The 21,019-nt window shown below is 36.2% G+C and overlaps 3 protein-coding genes across 3 annotated transcripts; 2 read left to right on the forward strand and 1 right to left on the reverse strand.

The window, feature by feature from the left end:
- Positions 1-471: 471 nt before the first annotated feature.
- On the forward strand, positions 472-1,637 carry LOC116136647 (transcription repressor OFP12-like). Its single transcript, XM_031422318.1, has one exon. The coding sequence runs from the start codon at positions 711-713 to the stop codon at positions 1,368-1,370; it is 660 nt and encodes a 219-aa protein (XP_031278178.1). The 5' UTR covers positions 472-710; the 3' UTR covers positions 1,371-1,637.
- Positions 1,638-6,904: 5,267 nt separating this feature from the next.
- On the forward strand, positions 6,905-7,950 carry LOC116136653 (preprotein translocase subunit SECE1). Its single transcript, XM_031422325.1, has one exon. The coding sequence runs from the start codon at positions 6,972-6,974 to the stop codon at positions 7,479-7,481; it is 510 nt and encodes a 169-aa protein (XP_031278185.1). The 5' UTR covers positions 6,905-6,971; the 3' UTR covers positions 7,482-7,950.
- Positions 7,951-16,425: 8,475 nt separating this feature from the next.
- Positions 16,426-17,879, reverse strand: LOC116136553 (UPF0481 protein At3g47200-like). Its single transcript, XM_031422237.1, has 2 exons — positions 16,554-17,879; positions 16,426-16,437 (listed from the first exon to the last, which is right to left on the reverse strand). Exons 1-2 carry the CDS (start codon positions 17,877-17,879, stop codon positions 16,426-16,428), a joined length of 1,338 nt encoding a protein of 445 aa, XP_031278097.1.
- Positions 17,880-21,019: the final 3,140 nt, after the last annotated feature.

Raw genomic sequence — 21,019 nt, forward strand, 5'->3', positions numbered from 1 at the left:
CCACCCAAAGTTAGTACTTCATTACTATCCAAAGCCGATTTCAGCAACTAAATTTCTCTCCGTTACCACCATTTAAACCTCTGGTCTCTTCTCTATAAAACCTCTCTCACTTCGGCAACTAATTTTTCACTGATTTTTAGCCATCACAAAGCAAAAGTTTTTTGTTCTAGTATTTTTTACTGCAGTATCGGTCACTATCATTATATTCACCGGCCTCCACTCTACAAAAGCCTCTTGGTAATTCATCGAACGCCAACTGAGAAGATGAAGTGTACTTTAGATATTAACGAAATATAAACAGTGGGTTAGAAAGTGGTATTTTAAAACTTTTTGGTGGAAAAAGGCCATTAAGGCAAACCTTGGGTGGGAAAAAGTCGTTTACTCTCCAAAATAACTATGCTGCAAATGCATGCACACCATTTCATATAAAATTCAATACCTTCTCCAACAATTGCAAAACTCAAGCCTAAACTAATACCAGCCAGAAAATATACATGTAAACAAATCTCTCTCTTCATTGCCTCAAAGCCTTAAACAATTGACAAATTCACAGGCCATTTCACAAAATAAATTACTGTTTCTCTCTCTCTCTCTCTATTTGCGTGTTTCTTTCTTCTACTCAAATATACAGTCAAAATATCAGACATTATTAGTAGACACAATACCCAGCAGCTTCTCTCTGTCTCTCTGTCTTTCTTTCTCTCTGAAAAATGTCTAACATGTTTTGGAAGAACTTTAATCTCTGTTTCTCAACACTCAAATGCCTGCCTACTTTTTCCCCATCTCCTCCACCATCTTCAAAACATGATCAAAATCACTCAACATCAACCACTAGTCCTACAACTTCTCTTCTTTTCAAGAACTATAACTCTCTCTATGATTTGTCTTCATCTGAGCTTTCAACTTCCAAATCTCTCGCTCCTTCAACAGATGACTACTTCTCTTGTTCCACTTCATCTGATTCTGACTCTGAAGACAACTCAGCGCCAGATTTTGCAACCATTTTCGCCTCTCAACGCTTATTCGTCTCCTCTCCTGGCCGTTCCAACTCCATCATCGAGTCACCAGATAGTAGCAGACCTGAGAGTGAAGAAGCGCCACTCAATGGAAGCGGCGTTGCTGTGAAGAAGTACTCTCCGGATCCTTACAGGGATTTCCGGTGTTCAATGCAAGAAATGATTGAAGCCAGAAACTTAAAAGATGTGAGGAGTAACTGGGATTACTTGCACGAGTTGCTCCTTTGTTACCTTACATTAAATCCAAAGCACACCCACAAGTTTATCATAAGCGCTTTCGCTGACATTCTCATTTGCCTTTTGTCATCCTCAGATTCGGATAGTCTCCGGAAACAAGAAGGCCATCAGAGGTGACGTAACATTAATTAACATTGTAGTTAACTTTTTAGCTAGCCATAAAAAAGGAAAAGAAACATTGACGGTTGTTTCTTCCTTCGTTTCTTTTCTATCTCTCCGGTTGTGTTGTAGCATTTTGTGAAGACAAATTAAGGGGTTAAATTAAATGTAATTGATGATCAGAAAACCAGGGAAAGCGTGGGATATTAATGTCTCGATGAATGTTAGGAATGCATACTCTTGTAAGCTGTTAATGTAAAATGTGTTCATGGTAAAAAAAAAAAAGCTTGTGTTTTCTTGTTTTGTGTTCCGTATTTGATCGGAAGATTAAACAAGTTTCGTCTTAGTTTATTAAATAACTGTCCTTGAATATGTTGTGTGGACCTTACACTGCCAACATGTTGAGGTTGAGCGTAAACGTGTTCACGAGCCTGGCTAGTTTTAGAGGCTGTACATTGATGCAGATTAAGAGCTTTATAGCTTGATGGATGCATCAAGCATGTGGAGTTGTTTTTGTTCATTATTGTTGCCATTATTATAAACTTTTCTTAATTACAATCTGCATATAATAAATTAAGTCTTGTTCCTTTGGCATCGAAAAAAAGTTTGCATATGAATCACTGGTATGCAGCAGATTAGAAACTTGAGGGAGATTGAGATTATGACCTATATAACAATGTCAAAACCCCATTCCAGGTTCCAGAGAAATTTCATAAAGATGAACATGATATAAAGGAATGCACCTGCAGTGATAAAAGGTGAATTAATTTTGAGCTAAAGTTAATAAAAAGTGTACTCTTGAGTCATTAATGGGTCAAATCACAGTCATCACTGGAATCCTGAGATGAAAAAAATAAAAATATACTGCGTATTTACCAATGCAAATCAATAAGTTCAAGAATTGATGTCGTTACTTGAAAGATATATATATAGATCCATTATCCAATGCCATGGACATGGACATGGAGAAAGTCCGTTGAGCCTTTAATCTCTTATTTTTACAATGTGCAACAGTTGGATTGTAGCGTAAACTTTAACAGTGTCCTCGAAAGAATGATCAAAATAAAGAGCATTGAGAATCCCAAATTTGCGTGGAAGAGAGCAAGTGATGGAATTAGTAATAAGATAATCACCAAAAAGGAAGGAAGGCTTTCTCTTTTCATGTTTTTATACATGACGAAAGGGTAGACAAACAAAAAGGATCCAAAGAGAGATAGATGTTAACTACTGCAAAAAAGAATGAATTTATAATTCTTTCGAAAATGATATGCATAGCTAAATATATTTATTTTGTTAAGTTAGTTGGCTTAGGTAAGGTTAAGACCAGACCATTTGTCTCCAAGTGAAAAATTATATCAATCAATGAAGCCAAGAAGATAATTAATTAAGTTAAAAGTATAAATTAGTAAAGCCAAATGCAACACTGAATTGACATGTAAATACAAACAAGTAGGGCCTGATGTATAACCACGCATACAAAGAATCTTAATAACTGATCTTTTGCTTTTCGATAAAGGACACCATTTTGGGCCAAGAGAATAATGTAAAAGGACCTTAAGGCTGATATTTTCGCCTCGAAATTAAATCCTTGTGCATGCTTTTAGATAGGCTTCTACTGTTTTTTTTTAATTTTATTTAGAATAATACTTGGGTACTAATGGATGGGTAATAATTGTGTACTAACTAAAGCATAGTACGGGTACTATAAGCATAGTACGGTACTATGCTTTAGTAGTACACAGATTAGTACCCATCCATTAGTACCCATAGCATCACTCTTTATTTTATTATTAGCAGTAGTTGAATAAAATTACACGGTTCAATTAATCTCTGAGATTTGAAAATACAGAGCTTCAGTGCACCCTTATTACAAACGAAAAAAGATTTGAAATTCATGATCTCTTGATAATTAACAAGAACTCTATCGAATCACTTGCCAGTTAGGTTTGCTTTATTTTCTTTCTCTGGAGGGAAATTAAACTCAAATTAATTAAGTTCCATTAAGTAATATGATCTGAATGGGGGTCCAGTATCTATGAATTAGATCAAGAAGATGTTTTGATCAAAATCTAATGAAAATGACTTTAATGAAATGACTTTAGATTTAGTGCTGGGCTGGTATTAATTAGTTTACCAAATAAACATGTGCACTACAAGAACAGTGGAAGAGTGGGGGTGATCTTACTGACTATCTTGAAATTTCATCACCGAATTTCCACATTCAGTCCAATGAAAATCTTTTTAATTACATTTTTAACATGGCTTTCCTTGAAAAAGGTGTGTAAACGAGTAGAAAACAAAGAAAAGAGCACACAGGTCCACCGTTATAATACAGCTGAAAATCAGAGCAACGGTTTTGTCTGTCGTCTGATTAATTAGCATGAATCCCAGTAGGAAATAATTCAAGAAAATATGGAGATGCCTGGATGATATTACAATGGAGAAGTGGCCAAAAAAACAGTTTTGTCCGATTATAAATACGTTCATCTCAATCAACTCCAAACTGATTTCTGGACCCAGAGATCATTTTCTTTGGCCCCTTCAAAACCCACCACTAGCAGACGCATGCATGAAAAACAGCAAAGTTACTACTCAATGCAATTAACTACAGTATAATTATTCAAATATATATAAAAGGAACTGAGCTGAGCCTGAGCTAGCCTGAGCCAAGAAAGAAAAGAGACAATATTTGATATTTGGTTTGTATTGCTGGTGGCCAATCAATCAGGGATTGTGACAAAATTAAGAATTGTTTTCATATGCAGAGAATTGCTGATAAGTCTGGGAGTTTACAGTTAAGTTCCTGTTTGATGGGTTTGTTTATGCCTCGGGAAGCCTAGTTTTGATTGTTGATTTAAATAGGACTTACAACATATCCAAAGTTTGTCATATCGGCAAAGTAATACCCAAAAAGTTTTAAAACTATAAATAAGTATCTTCCGTCATGGTTGTTAGTGATTTTTGTTTTTTTTTTTTTCTAAATTTGCTAATTTAACAAACACCCCACATATAAAAAATTTATAAAATAACAAAAACACTCCAACCCAGCAGTGCCAGATTCACCCACCACCGCCAGAATCTGGTCGAAAAATTACGTTATGACACAGACCCGTCGGATCTGTGTTCGTAACGCGTCGATCTGGCTTTTTTTGGCCAGATTTGCCACGGATCTGGCCGACAAAGGCCAGACTACGTCCGATCTGGCTGTCGAGAGTTTTGCAGCCTCAACGGCAGATCTAGCCGTAGATCTGAACTTTTCGACTAGATCCGCCACGATCTGGTCTCGAGAGTTTTGTGGCCTTTCCGACTAGATCCGTAGATCGACACGTTACGACACAAATTCGACGGGTCTGTGTCGTAATGCAATTTTGACAGATTCATGCGATGGTGGCCGGAATCTGACACTGGGGGTGGTGGGGGTGTTTTGTCATTTTATAAAAATTTATATTGGGATGTTTAGTTAAATTAACAAATCTATAGGGTTTTTTTAGAAATTTTTAAATTTATAAAAAAACTAAAATATCAAACTTTTAAGGGTATTCTAGTATTTTTACTATTATCAAATAGAAATCACTAATAGCACGTGACGGAAGGTACCTATTTATTGTTTTAAAATTTTTTAGGTATCAATTTGTATTATAGAAAACTTTGGTATGTGTAAGTAGTTCAGCCTTTAAAATACTACATTTTAAGTCTTGTTGTAAAGAGACAAAGCGCATTGCACGTTCTTTTTTAAATCTATTTCTCAATTGTCTTCATTCATCCCTTAGTCTATTTGACATTAACCGTGATTTAAGGGATTTGGATTTGGAAGTTCATGACATGAAATTGAATATTAAAGTCTTGTCATTGTAGTTTATTCTTAATTTACTTCCAGAAATCACTGCTAAAGTTTGTACTCCAGCGTCTAATCATAAACCCTGACTTGGTGACTCTCTAATAAATTAATTTAACATCTCTAATCAAAATGGATTCATACGCAGGTAACAACTGATATAAATAATAAATATGGGTACGTTTGGTTTATATTTTGGATAGAATTTTAGGAATAATATTGGGTAGTTGGATAGGAGGTATTACGAGATAAAAATTTAAAAATGTATGAAAAAGCCCCTAGGTTTGCTAATTTAATTAAACACCCTAATATATAAAATGATAAAAACACCCCTACCACCCGTAGTGCTAGATTCCGACCACCATCACCGGAATCTGGTCAGAAAATTTTGTTACTACACAAACCACTCGAATCTGTGTCGTAACGCATCGCTATGGCCTTTTTCGGCCAGATCCACGGAAAAGGCCACATCTACGACCAAATGTTGCCGTCGACGGCCAGAAAAGGCCAAAGAAGTTCATCTTTGGCTGTCAGCGACGGCCAGATCTGGCCTTTTTCGGTCAGATCTGTGGTGGATCTGGCCAGAAAAGACTAGATCGGTGAACTACCGGCCAGTTATGGTTGTGGTGTAGGCCGTTGTACAGATTCCGGCTACCACCGACGGTGGTTGCCAAAATCTGGCAAGTATGGGATGATGGGGGTGTTTTTGTTAATTTTTAAACTTTTTTCTGGGGGTATTTAATGAAATTAATAAACTTAAGGGGTCTAAAAGTAATTAAAAAATATAGTAATAGTTTTGGAATAATGTGCCAAACAATATTTGAAAAATAAGATTCGGAATATGGGTAGAAATATTGAACCAAACGCACCCAATGATTTCTAGACAGGAAAACATTGTTACTCATATTCTCTCTTTGGAATATTTTTGTTTGATCTTACACCTAATCAAATCCTTTGTTTGGTATACACAATAAAATTTCAACAATATGTATAACAGTAAAAGACTTTTTCCCAACCAAATAATGATTCAATGACACTTTCTCACCACCATACTATTAAAATACTATTTTACTATCAAAATTTATATTCCATTTTATCGTTGTAATCTCACACCATCACCATTCTCTTCCTTGATTATCACTCACCAAAACTCCTCAAACCCTATTCTTGCCGACCTCACCAATTCCGACAAACGAGATATTAGGGTTTGCACAGCCACTCCTCCCAAGTCAAATTCTGATCAATCTCAACCACCAAAATCTAATATTCTACCACCAAAAGACTCATCGGCCTCCTCTCGTCAAAAGGGCCAACAACTTGGACAAAGTTTGCTCTCTATTTACCGCTGAAATATAAATTTGGGTAGTAAATTGGTATTTTAAAAGTCTATGGGTAGGAAAGTGTCATTAAGCAATTATTTGGGTGAGAAATAATAATAATTACAATTTCTTTCAAATAATATAAACATGAAAAAAATTGATTTAAAAAATATATTTTATTATCTTGATGTTAAGATCACTAGCATAATCTTCATATAATATGAAGTTAAATATTAATACATGCTATACTCTTAATATTGGGCCGCGAAAGCCCATTATAATCGGTCCCATTTTATATTAACTTAATAGTGGGCCTACTCAAAACATGGGCCCAGACCAGCCCACTCAAACTTTTAGCTCTATCTACTCTTCCAGGCAAATTGAAAACATCAGCTACAGTTTCCATCCTAAAACCACTGCCGTTCCCGACGTTATCCCAATTCGCATTCAAATACCCAAAAGAACATGGCAATTTCCCTGCAATTCCCGGTGGCATCCATCACCCCAAAAACCTCAGTCAGACCGCAACCTCCACGTGTCAGTCACCAAATATCTTTCCATCACCCAAAACCCACAAACATCACAGCATTGAGAAAAAACCGATCTGTAGTGATTAAAGCCATCGAAGAAAGCCAAGAAAGCACGGAGAAATCAGAGGCCGGTAATGACGCGGAATCTGAAACGGTGAGTAGTGCTGGTAGTGAGCCGAGTGCGGAGTTGAGCCAGTTGGGATCGGAGATAAAGAAGGTTTTGCAGGAGAGGAAGGAGGAGAAAGAGGGAGATTTGTTGAGTGGGGTTTCGGAGGAGATTAGGGAGATAGAGTGGCCGGCGTTTGGTAAAGTATTGGGAACGACAGGTGTCGTGCTGGGTGTGATAGCCGGGTCGAGTGTCGTTTTGCTCACTGTGAATTTCGTTTTGGCTGAATTGTCTGATCGGGTTTTTGCTGGTAGAGGCGTTCAGGATTTCTTTGGATAATCTGATAGAAGTCCAATTTGGAGTTTGAAATGAAAACATATTTTCCATAATCTTGTATTAATTATGCGATCAAGTAACAGTTTCAGTAAATTCTTAGCCGCAATCTTTGTGTTGGCTACCGATGTTACACATATGAGAGGCTTGAATGAAAAATCCGGAGTTATCTATGACTCAAAATTTCATAAACATAAAATAGCATAGAACAAGGTGATAATGGCGAAGAACCTGTAACTGAGGCGGCATCCATATGTGTGCTTGAGTTGTTCAACACTTTTTCTTAAATAATATCTGCAAATTGACAAACAAACATGCCCTCTTTCATTCTGAGACGATCAACCACAATTATTCAAGAAAATCTCATCTAGCAAGCTCTAAAAAATCATTTCCAGAACAGAAAATACAACATATATTTTACTCGTTTGAGCTTCCCGTCTACCACTCATTCTTCACCTCATTCTCAGACTTTCGAATCCTANTCTCCACCCGATAGTTATGAAAAACGGGTTGGTGCTTTGTGATCTCCACCCGATAGTTATGAGGAACGGGTTGGTGCTTTGTGATCTCCACCCAATAGTCATGAAAAGTGGGATGGTGCTGTGTGAACTCCACCCGGCCGTGCCTCCGGTAAGATGAGGCCGTGACATATAACAGAAATTAATAAAAGAAAGCTGTGTGAAAGAGAAACAGAAACAGAATAAGTGTAAGGAAAGAATTAAGAGAATGAGCTACGGGGATAGACAAGTAACGGTTTTACTTACTGAGCATTATTTTGTGCTCACCCCGTTATTTTCCTTTGTGGATGCAGGATCTAAGTGATGATGCAGTCGGAGGGGCGTCGGCAAGCGAAGAGCAATAGCTACACTGTTCCCCTGTTTTTGAATGATATTTTGTAAATGATACTCTTTTTTGTACAAAGAATGTATATAAGTAATACAAGAAAATTTCTGGGCCCATTTACTTTTATTATTATACATGTATTTTACTAGTATATAGCAGTTGTTACACCGTCGTTTTCTTCTTTCTCTTCATTTCGCTCTTTGCTTCACCCACTACAAAAAAAGAAAAAAAAAGGGCTACAATAACACTTTTTGGAAATATGTTAATAATATGTATCTATTGTAGCATTTCTTGTGAAAATGTTATGAATATAGTTTTGATAAGTAACACTTCATATGTTTATAACTCATCATCTATCAATTGTTAGATATGGTTCATACATTGTATGGGCTTGAAGTCCCTACACAAATGCATTCGGGGTCCTACTCACTAGTGAGCGGGTGGGAGTGAGGGGACAACGCCTTTTTCGCAATCTTCACTCAAATTCCCCTCTGTTCGCACAAAAACCACCAAAAATGCTAAATTAAAACCACCAACAAACACTGTTATTCTTAAAATCATGTTCTTCTTCTCTACTAATACACCAATTGGCAACAATAGCAAATCAGGGCTCGAATACCATGTTTTCTGCCTCCTTTCTCGCCGATTCAAATAGCACAGAAGACAGATACCTCTCTCCAAAGCTAGGAAATATTACCTGCATCAGTAAATCGCAACTCCATTTTTAAGCTAAAGGAGAGGCAAGTATAAAAAATTACACCAAATGTGCAGGCGAATTTTATATTTTCTAGAAGCTGCTTTCATTTTCTTAACCACATGAATGCTACTATTGAACAGTGACGATGGTGCTATGATTTCTGGTGCAAGTGGATACACATGTAACTATCAATTTCAGTTTGTTAAGTTTTCTTGATGTGGGCCTAAGGCAGAAGTAGCAATAGAGGTTATGTGAAATTTTGAGTAGCAAGTAATCTCTAGCGTGATGGAAAAAAAATGATGAATAAAGGACAAAGAGGGATTGTCTCTTGGTTCTGTAGATTTAACTTTGAAACCCATCTACAAAACAAGGTTTTTATTGAAGTTGAGAATTTATATATTCTATTGCTGTTTCATTATACTATTTATATTTATCGATGATGATGATTCTAAAGGAAACATGTACTTGCACATCTAACCTTTATTTTTTATTCTGTTTTGGGAGGTGAGATCACAATCAGCCAATCCTTGTTAACTTACAAAAAGAAAAAGAGGTAGTGACAACTTTTTGAAACCTTAGACTAAGGGATGAAAAGTAGAGTGCATTGTTGTAAACTAGGATTGATTATCCGCCGAGGGATAAACAAAGTAGAAAAAATATGTATAAACAAATAATGGGATATTGGAAAGTTCATACCAAGATGTAGACAGAGTTCACAAAGAGCCAGAAAGTTGTAGCTAATGGTTTTGAGATAAACTAGGCCTACTATGTTTGACTTAAAATGTTGATTTTCAAACTGATATCAGAGCAGCCTCTGTTTAGGTTCATGTTAGCCAGAGCATAAATTACTAAGTTGGATTCTTTAACTATAGCTAGAGCTTTTTAAATGATTAATGAGGTATAGAATTGATTATAAGCCGATGTCATTGCCCTTCTTGATTGGCTGCTGAGAGTGCAATTATTTGTTCTAGAGATCATAGATGAATCATGCTTAATATTGTGCTCATGTCATTATTACGAAGGCCAAAACCATAGAGCATAAGACACTTGTTTACTCTTTACGCAAAATATTTGCACTACATAAATAAACCCATGAAGTTTGTGACAAAGTAGTCAGTACAATGCATGTGATTGTCAGCCAAGTCAAAGGCTCAAAGTAGTCAGTACAATGCATCTTTGCATATTTTAATTGCAATGCCCTTGCTTTTACATGTAACGTTTGTTTACATTTTCTAGATTGAGTATGATGCTGATAGGAACTCACTCCAATAACTCAATAATTTGGGTTGGGTCATGGGTCTTTCATGGGCTTGGGTAAAACTCTCCTTGAAAAACGGGCTTGCCAAGGGAGGATGCCCAAACCTTTATAACCCACATGCTCACTCTTTTCCCTTTCAATGTGGGATCCTAACATTCCACCACACTTCCGCAACCGACATCCATGTCGCCTCTTTGCCTCCGTCGGCCTCTTTATCCCTTGGATGACTACGCGGATCCCCTTTCCCTCAAGCCTCCATGCCCTTTCTCGGGGTAGCAGCCCGGGCCCAAGGTCAGCCTGCCACGTGTGCGCTGCCACATAGGTGCAAGATCATGCTCTGATACCAATTGATAGAAACTCACTCCAATAACTCAATAATTTGTGCTAGGCCATAGGTCTTTCATGGGCTTGGGTAAAACTCTCTTTGGAAAACCGGCTTGCCAAGGGAGGGTGTCCAAGCCTTTATAACCCACATGCCCACCGTTTTCCCTTTTAATGCGAGATCCTAACATTCCATTGATAGGAACTCACTCCAATAACTCAACAATTTGGGCTAGGCCATGGGTCTTTCATGGGCTTGGGTAGAACTCTCCTTAGAAAACCGGCTTGCCAAAGGAGGGTGCCCAAGCCTTTATAACCCACATGCCCACCCTTTTCCCTTTCAATGTGGGATCCTAACAGATGCTCAACAAGAACACCTTAGCATGTACTTCACCAAGATTCAAAACAACTTGTTCTTTGTCTATTGTTTTGTAGGAACCGAGGATAGGAACTTTTTTAAATTATATTGCTCATAAAGAACTGTGAATTATGTTGCTTGTTCTCAGCTAAAGATGATATAAAGTAGTCTACAATCTTCTGGTGCTGATTTCTTAAACAAGAGAAATACTTGGAAAAAAGGCCAAAGTTTGGACTTGTTTTTAAGGTTACTTTCCTTTTTTTATTTTACATAATAATATGATTTCTTTGGACACATAGGATAACTTTGTATGTGACTGTGCATATATAATAAGTATACAAAAACAAATACATAGCTGTTTGCATATGTAGTTTGAAATGTGAATCATCCATTGCATCAGCAGCCTGACTCTATCAAATTTAACAATTCTAATATAATTTTTTCAGGCCTTGTCAGATGTCTTTGAACCTGTTAAGCTATTGAGCACAGATTTAGTTAAACCATTAATAAAATACACTAATCTAGATTATGTTCTGATTCAGCTACAAATGAATTGGCAGTCCACTGCAGTTTTGCAAAACTGCAGTCCACAGTGGGAGGGTGCATTCAATACATTTGTCGATGAGATAAATGCTATTGCCGCTTATCATTGGTGGGAGGGTGCAATTTACAGCATTCTTGCTATTCTTGCATATCCCCTTGCATGGTCCTGGCAACAATGGCACAGGAGGATGGAACTACAACGATTACTTGAATTTGTTCGATCAGAATATGATCATGCTTGCTTACGGTCATGCCGTTCACGAGCTCTCTAGGAAGGGCTTAAGGTTTTTCTACTGAACTAATGTTTTAATTGGTTTTATTGTTGTGATTTAAATTGACCTATAAAGTTGTGGGGTTGTTGTTCCATGTCCAATTCTTCCTTGCACATGCTGTATGTTCCTCCTTATAAATTACATTTCAGCTTATTGGCTGTTTGAGATTGTTTAGGCTTATTATCCCATCCATTTCCTTTTGTTACATACCCATACCTGAATGGTATGTATGCATACCCCTACAAAAGGAAATTTTTTTTTTTTTTTTTGGTTTTACTGGATAATTAAATGATGTTATGCCGTTGTGAATGTGTATAGTGATTATGCAAACAAAATTATTGGTCTAACTATACATTTTCTTTACTGGTTTGCAGTAGACATAATTATTTGTTATTCATTCTCATTGGAGTTCTTTACTACTTTTGATGTCCTTAATCTGTTAAACTGCCTGTATTTTGGATTTGCTATTATCTCTATGTTTCAAATTAGTCTTTGGTGCTACCCGCCGGGAAAATGGTACTTATCTGGGACGAATAGTTATTCTGTTGTGGACAAAAAATTTCGTCACAAATAACTAATCTTTAATGACGAAATTGTATTTCATCCCCAATGACATGGCTTTGGAGACGATTTGTTCTGTTGTCCCATATTACTTTTTAAGATGAATTTTTCACTTTCTGTGATGAAAACTTGTCACTTTTTTTTAAATTTCTTGTAATGGGCCCCTACTGGACAAGGAAAAATTTCAAATTCCCGTATGTTTTGTGTGTTGACATTAACACCCATTTATAATTGTTATTTATCATAGAGTATTCTTCTGCATATCCCTTTAACCTCCTTCAAATAGAATTCCTCAAACCCTAGGTTTTATTGTCTTATGTTTTTGCTTTTCAGGAATCTATTACACTTATATTGCTAGATTGTACTTTGGTAATAACCAAATAATAAAAAAAGGACTGATTATTCACTTATGATTGGCTCTCTTTTGTGCTGGAAAATGTAATCTGGGATGCATGGTTCTGTTGTCTGACGCATTTTCCGTGTCGGAAAACACCGTATTTCAATATAGTACTATCTCTATTAACGTTTCAAATTTAGATTTTATATGATGAACTTGCTTGATCTTTAGAGAAAGCTCAAAATTTATATGAATTTTACATTGGACGTTTTCTCTTAATCAATTTAACATTATAGTTGATGGGAATTAATCATGCTACTCCTAATTGTCTTTTATATAGCACTGTTTTAAAACCCAGACCAGATCGGCCGGTCTGACTGGGACCCGGGCTCCACTTCGGTCCGGATTGTTATTAAACCTGTAAATACTAAAAGAGTCACTTTGGACCAATATTGGACTGGTGTTATAGTGCAAACCGTCCAATCCGATCGGCCCAAAACTTATTCCAGTCCATTAATTGAACCCTAAAAAAAAAACCTAATCTTAATTCCCTTGCATCGGTTTCATTCGCCATAGACCATTTCAGTTGTCGCAACTTCCATTTTCATCTCCAAACCGCAACTTCCATTTTCATCCTCTCTAAAGTGTAAAGTTTATGCTTACTTCCTCATCTTCTTCAACTTACTTCCTCCATCGAAATCCAATCTTCTTCATTGAAATCAAAGACCTGGATTTCGTTAACGAAATCGTGACTACGGTACTACGTCAGCTTCGTTTTGCTCTTAGACAGTAGAGTAGACATGCAGTCCATCATCAGGATGTTAAGCTTGCTCATCTCGGTCATGATCATGTTGAGTAATTATGGATTCACGAATCAGCTCCTTTACCATTGCTCCAACACCTATTGTTTTTGTATCAAAATCGTTCTTCTTCTATGCAACTCTTTCAACTTCGTCAACCTTCTGCTTCTGCACTTGCTCTCTTCTCTCTTTGTTCGCCTCCATCACGGTCATAGATCTTTTGAGTTGTGTTGGAGATTTTCTAGAGTATTCATAGATGCTGTAATGCCCCACTCGCGGTATGTAGCTAATGTCTCTTACTTTACTCTTGTTGACTTGGAATATTGTTAATATGGTTTGGTTGCCCTGAAATTGTAGAGACTTGGTGGAATTTTGGGGTTACTATCTTCGCCGGGGTGAAGAAGAATCGTCGCCGCAGCAATGAGGCCCTGCAACCCACGGTGTAGGTTGTGAAGTTTCCCCCCCCCCCCCCCCCCCCCCTCGGCGGCGAAAGAATAGTCTTCGCCGCGCGACAGAGCCTAACAAAAGCTTGAGTTTTAGAGAATTCTTTCCTTTGGGCACAATGACCATTTTACCCCTAATTAGTAGGAAAAGTGGGGAGTGAAATGAAGGAAATTCATGGAGAGATAGTTTGTGGGGGTGATTGTAATAACAAAAGGATATAGATGGAATTCTTAAGGAAAAAGTAAGGGAAATGGGAAATGATGGAGAAAATTGCTATAAAAGGGTAATGTAGAAAACTTCATATCTTCTTACACCGCCTCATTCATTCCCATTTCTATCAAATTTTTCTTAAGATTTAATGGATTGAAGGGTTTTTAGTTAGATCGGGTAGAAAATCAATCTAAGGCATCCTAAGGTAAGGATTCTTGCTTTGGATGTGAAGTTTTGTGAGATTTTGTGTATATTTGAATATTGAGGTCTTTTGGTTGAATTGTTTAATTGTTTAAGGGGTAGAGAAAAGTCAAGCAAACCAAGAGAAAGGTAGTGCTAGTGGGATCTCTCCATCACAAGGTAAGTAAATCCCAACCCAAGTTGAGAATTGAGAATTCTTTTGAGTAGATATTTAGTAGAAATGATGTATGCATGTTTTATGTATGTATTTGAGAAATTGAGTAGAGATATATGTCTACTTGTTGAGAAATTAAATTGAGATAAGTATTCATGATGAATTGTTTGATACTTTTCCTTTATAGGAAGTGTGGATGTTTGATTGATTGAGATGAAGTTAGATGAAATTGAGTATGTATTTTGGGAGTGTTCTTCTATGGTAGGGATTATGCCCATGGAAGGGAAATTACTTCCAATTTGGATGGTTAAAGAGAGAAATAGAGTTGTAGTTAGAGGAGAGTTTTATATGCACATGAGTTGTTTGATGAAATGCCTAAGAGAAGCATGAGAATGAGTTATGAACCTTAATTATTACAACATTGCATATTAGCATTTCCTAAGTGCATTAATGAGCATGAACCATCCATATGCATTAATTGACTTAAGAAAGAGTAGAAAACTTTGTGTATGCATTTGCTCTATGAGTAGAGAACTTTGTAAATGCAACTACTCTAAGGGTAGAGAGAATGAGAAGTACTAGAGTAGAGTGAATGAGAAGAGCATGAGAAACGGGTTGATGCTTTGTGATCGTCACCCGATAGTTATTAGAAACGGGTTGATGCTTTGTGATCGTCACTCGATAGTTATTAGAAATGGGTGATGCTTTGTGATTGTCACCCAAAAGTCATGAGAAACGGGTAGGTTCTTTGTGGTTTCCACCCGATAGTTATGAAAACCGGATATGTGCTTTGTGATCCCCACTCGGTAGTCATTAAGAGTGGGTTGGTGTTGTGTGAACTCCACCCGACAATCATGAAGAGTGAGATGGCGCTGTGTGAACGCCATCCGGCCGTACCTCCGGTAAGATGAGGCCATGACGTTAGTAGAAAACACTAGAAAGAAAGTGTGAGGAAGGAATTAAGAAAAATAGTTACAGGGATAGACAAATAGAGGGTTTACTTACTGAGCATTATTTTGTGCTCACCCCGTCATTTTCCTTTGTGGATGCAGGATCTAGGTGCTGATGCAGTCGGAGGGGCGTCGGCAAGCGAGGAGTAATAGCTACACTGTTTCCCTTGTTTTTGTCTTTTTAAATGGCATTTTGTAAATAATGCTCTTTGTGTATAAAAGATTTATTACATATAATAAAAAGAAAAGTTTTGGGCCCATTTTCTATTATTATTATGCAAGCATTTTACTAGTTACAGCAGTTGTTACACGGATCTTTTGAGTTGTGTTGGAGATTTTCTAGAGTATTCATAGATGCCCTCACCCACACGTGGCTGGAGTTAAGCAGTGCCTGTCCTACCTCTCACATGCCAACAATTATGAACGTACACGTATCATCTGATAATTTAAAATGATAGAAAGTGTAGGTGTAATTGGGTTCATTTTCCAACAAAACATAAAGGCTCCATGAGTTGTAATAAAAACCCATTTTGCTATGCGTCCATTACTTCATTTGCATTTTTAAATTCTAGAAAACACAATTAAATAAACCCAAAAAATTCTTTCAATCTCAGCTCACCAATCCAACCGATGGTCCAACTGGTTGACTCGTGACCCAGTCACCTTGCTGGGTCTTACAACGGGTCGGTTTTTAAAACAGTGTTATATATGTTGGCACATAACTTGGAATGAAAATTTTGAAATATTTTTTGGATACATAGTAATATTATTCCTCTACTATCTGACTAACTAGAAAAATATCAATAATAAGTAACAGTACAATGCTAATCAAATATTCCAATTTCTGTCCAAAGTTTAACTCGCTGAACAAAAGTAGTAGTTTAAATCTTAATATATTCCATTCAAATTAAAATACAACAGATTGAGGTTCATGAAAGTCCAATATACAAAAATTTATGTCTGCCCCTTTTGTTAATTATCCAATCTATTTGTATATCAACTCAACTGGAAGCCTGTTTTGGGAATAACAGAACCTCAATCAATTACAAAAAGCCATGGAGAAGAAAATAGCTTGTAAGAAAAGAAAAAAAGAAAAAAAGTAAGTGATTAACCATTAAACAATTCTCACCTGCATGAGATTTATGACATCACAAAAAGTTTGTATTAAAGTGAGTACAAGGAGAACAATAGCGGCAATAACAGAAACAGTAGTCCATGGAGTTTTAAAATAATCTTGTTTCAAGATTGCCTTCCACTTGTGCCAAGGAGCTTTGCAGTACTTGTTCAGATCTTCAGCAAGAGAAGAAAAATGGAAATAATACGCATCGAAAGTAGTTTGTTCCACAAGTTTATGAAAAAGAGTTGATACTCGTGAATTATCCCCTAGTGGATTCTCAACAATTTCATGTCGAACAAGTAATTCTACATCTTTGGGAGTGTTTACAAGATAATTCATGAGTATAACATAGTCACTTAAGAGATTATCATTGCATTGACATTGCTCGAAGGCCAAAAGATTTTTCAGTATATATTCCATCGGGCTACATATATTGAGTTGTGGAATTTCCAATATCCCATTTTTGAATTTTAAAGCAAATAAGTTTGAAGTTGATCCCAACTTAAACTTTACTCCAGCTTTATTTAGCTGTGTAACACTGGGTGTGGTTAGGATTTTAGGTCTCTTCTCAGATTCTATCCCGGAATAAGGTTTCATACTAATTCTTAGGAAATGAACAAGATGTTTCACTCTCAAATAATTGCTTTTTTCAAAGTGATTCTCTATACCTAAAAAACCCCAATGAAATCTAGTGAATTCATGAGTCATCTCATGAATCGAAAGTTTATTGTCATCTTTGTCAGAGGATATGTCAATATTGGCTCGCGTAAACAAGTCCTCAAGGATAAAAAAAGGAAGCTGATTTTCAAGCAAATACATGTCATCATTTATATCATGTATTATATATGGATGACTGAATACTCGATCAGAGATAGGAATTTCCTCCATAATATTCCTCAATAATACCTCAATAATAAAGATACCATCCATTAAAATCATTTTCACAAAGTCATCACTGTTAAGTTCAATGCTTTCTGCATAACAATTACGGACCATTTCTTCCTTTTCCTTTATAACTTTTATAAACTCTACCAAACTTACCTCAGTTCGCTGAAGAAAATCTGCTAAGTACCTTCTTTTGTATTTTTCCATTGCTTTTAACTCTTGTCTACCATGATGAATTGGACCAATGGAAACTATTCGAGGTTTGAATGCCTTTTCATCTAATTGACGTAGACTTTCAGGAACTCTGTGGATAGTGCATCCTGCAGATAAAGGATGCAAGGTATCCAACTCTCTCTTCACGGAATTGGCCAATGGCAAGTACAAGTAATCGATGTCAATCTTCGTGCATTCGCGTCCTTCTATTTGTTCACTTTCTCTTTCAACAATCTCCATCTTACGACGAAATTGAGTGGAATATCACTAAGATCACAATCAGGAAATGTGTTCTTAGATGATCTCAACCTTTTGAAACTCTATACAAAGTTCTTTATAAGGCCTTATCTTATCCTTTTATGGGTGACATGCCGGATTGTATTTATAACAAAAGGTATATGTATGCCTAAGTGCAAAGCGAATTCTTGATTATGCATCAGTTCGAAATTCTCAGATGCGAACATCTGCTGGACTTTTGTTATTTAACACCAATGATTATTAGTAAAAGACAATTCTCAATTTTCGATACAAAAAATTCTGAATAAAATTTTGGTCTTTAGTACAAGATAGCGCCAATAAACCAAGACTAATGAGATTAAAATATGGACGCTCACTGGAGAGATGAACTGATGTATCAATTTGCAAACTCAAAAGTAGCACAGAAAACAAATATATTAGAGCTTATTTAGATACCCACGGTACTTTTAAGATCACAACCCAAGCGTTGAATTTTCTGCTGCTAAATTTCTTTCATTTATCATTGTTCAATGATTTAAACAGCTTGCTTTCATGTTCAGGACTGTTTGTAGGGGGAAGAGCTTGGATCTTTATATAAATGGCTTTAACCATGACAAAGCCATTTTCAAAATACCCTTATGTATTAATTTAAAGAAAGAAATTTCCTAAGAAAAAGAAAAGAGAAGCAACATCGTATGTACCTGTAACCTGAGAGCTCCATTTTTTTTATCCATGTGCGAATTTAATGGACATTGAAATGAATAGAGAATATCATATGACAAATTTGCTTGAGCTGAATGTAGAATCCTGATCATCAGACGTTACATTTGCAATTAATTCTTCTTTGTTTCAAATCCAATGCAAAAGTAATTAGTTTTTTATTTTTTTATTTTAATTTTTGTTAAAATTGTATTGCAGATAACCATGGATTCACATGTGGTGATGAACGATCTTGTAACCTCCCATCTCGATTTTTTCTCCCCGTTCTTTATTACAAATTTATCCTTATTTAATAAGGAGATTGGGGATGTTTAACAAATAAGTAGGGGTCGTTAAAAAGATTTTTAACTTGTAAGGAATCCATGATATGATATTATCTAGGCCCATTAAGCAGGAATTTTTAATGTATCCAATATTTTAGGTAAATATCTCGTGTACAGGGTTATTAAGTTTTTCCGATTCGGTCACATGTCCTTCATTATTATTATTATTATTATTATTATTATTTTTTTATTTATTTTTTTTTTTTGGGTGGTAACTGACAAGTTTATAAAGAATAAAGAATACATCATAAGACAGGGACAGCCCTGCAGAGCCGACTCCTGGACATGCCGAAGAGCCACGCCTAACAAAAGGAACAAAAAATCCAAGGATAAGCAATCGTAACCCAACACTAACAGCACCTACAAGGAGCAAGGAGCAACAACCTTGGGGCAAACAACCCATCCCTTTACACGGGCAGCACAATCACCCTAGGACGAAATCTATACACTGCTGCCCGCTCCAGATAGCACTACACAAAAGCCAAAAATCTGCACTTCCTAGAGAAAATACACAGGATACACAAGCAGAAATCCCAAAGCAGCAGCAAAAATTAACCACCAACTTTTCACCAGACCCCTCCTCACACATATACCTTGCATATNACTTATACAAAAGTTGGAATACAAATTCACAATTTTACCAATCACATCTCACATTTCTCAATTTTCCTTCAATTGAATAAATGATGTTTTTGCAAGATTCGGAAACAAAGTTGAGTTAATAATAAGTTTGGTCAAGTAGATATTGTCTTAGTAATTGAACTTCATTCTCCTTAACTTAAAATCAAAAACTATTTTAAAAATAAATTTAACTCAAATTTCCAGCTAAATTGAGGCTTAATTACCAATAAGGTCGTAACAAAGTTCTCAATTTAGAATTTCAACTACTCAGTCTAACGGGTTCTTTTTATCTAGTTGTATTCATAAATGAGGAGAATTGTCGGTAGAAGTAGAACTTCTATTAAAAATTAACCCAATTGTAATAAAATATTAATCGATTTAATAATGTTTAACAATAATATGTTATAATATATTACAAAATCATACTAGACCTCCTAGACTAAATACATAGTGTTGGTTAAGTACTTTGATCATTGAACTCGATTTTAGCTCCAAAACTAACCTTATTTTTTCGATGATGATGAGCGGCAAGAACAATAACTAAGTGTGTTGTTTTTGCATACCCTTTTCTGTATTCAAGTCGAGGAAGCAGCAAAGAGGGAAAGATCAATATGAAGAAGATGAAGGAATCAATGCACCAACAGTTGGTCACATTGATGGAGACAAAGGCCCTTTATTTGGAAACCCTAGAGTTGACGGAGATGCCGATGCTTACCTTAAAAAGAAGCATGAAACTTTCAACTACGAGTCACCATTTTAATTAGTTCAAGAAAGTGCGTATCATTTGCATATTATAAATTTGTTCTATATATCTTCTTCTCCGTGTAAATCAATGCATAAGTTATCAAAGGAGTATAATGGAAATGATCACACCTCATGCGTCTTCTTCTTCTTCTTCTTCTTTCAGAGACCAGAAAATGGAAATCCAGAAAGCAGAGGTCCATAATTTTGAGAATTTTCGAGTATATATATCCTTTCTCCTTCTCCGGCCCTCTTCTTCTTGTGTACGCATAAGTTATCAAATGAATATAACTATTACACGTTGAAATTTTATTTTAGATTCTCTCTCCCTCAATTTACAGGTGTTGTGCATGATTTTTCGATGGCCAGATTTGTGCCACCTGTCTATAAACTATACCGAGATTTAATGATCAAAATCATCCTAAGTGTCGCTCCTACAGCAGATGATTTAACCAATAAGCTTATCAATCCTAAGCATGGGTGAGGACTGACTCAGATCCAGATTAAGGAGGATTATGCGTGTAATCCACCTTGTAACACAAACTCCCAACCACTGTTAGACGGTGTGTATAAAATGGAGGCGGTTGTATAAAATGGAGGCGGTTGTATAAAATGGAGGCACCACCTCCATTTTGAACTATGCTGGATTGAATACACTCAAGCATAGGAAACCATTTAGAAAGAGCATCAGCTCTCTATCTTGTGTGTAATCCAAATATAAGCAATAAGACATTAGAG

The sequence above is a fragment of the Pistacia vera genome, unplaced genomic scaffold, assembly GCF_008641045.1.
Source record: "Pistacia vera cultivar Batoury unplaced genomic scaffold, PisVer_v2 Contig317, whole genome shotgun sequence".
NCBI classification, from domain to species: domain Eukaryota; kingdom Viridiplantae; phylum Streptophyta; class Magnoliopsida; order Sapindales; family Anacardiaceae; genus Pistacia; species Pistacia vera.

Bases quoted from the DNA above. Each gene is read 5' to 3' on its own strand.
- LOC116136653 (XM_031422325.1), top strand. From the start codon at position 6,972: ATGGCAATTTCCCTGCAATTCCCGGTGGCATCCATCACCCCAAAAACC.
- LOC116136647 (XM_031422318.1), top strand. From the start codon at position 711: ATGTCTAACATGTTTTGGAAGAACTTTAATCTCTGTTTCTCAACACTC.
- LOC116136553 (XM_031422237.1), bottom strand. From the start codon at position 17,879: ATGGAGATTGTTGAAAGAGAAAGTGAACAAATAGAAGGACGCGAATGC.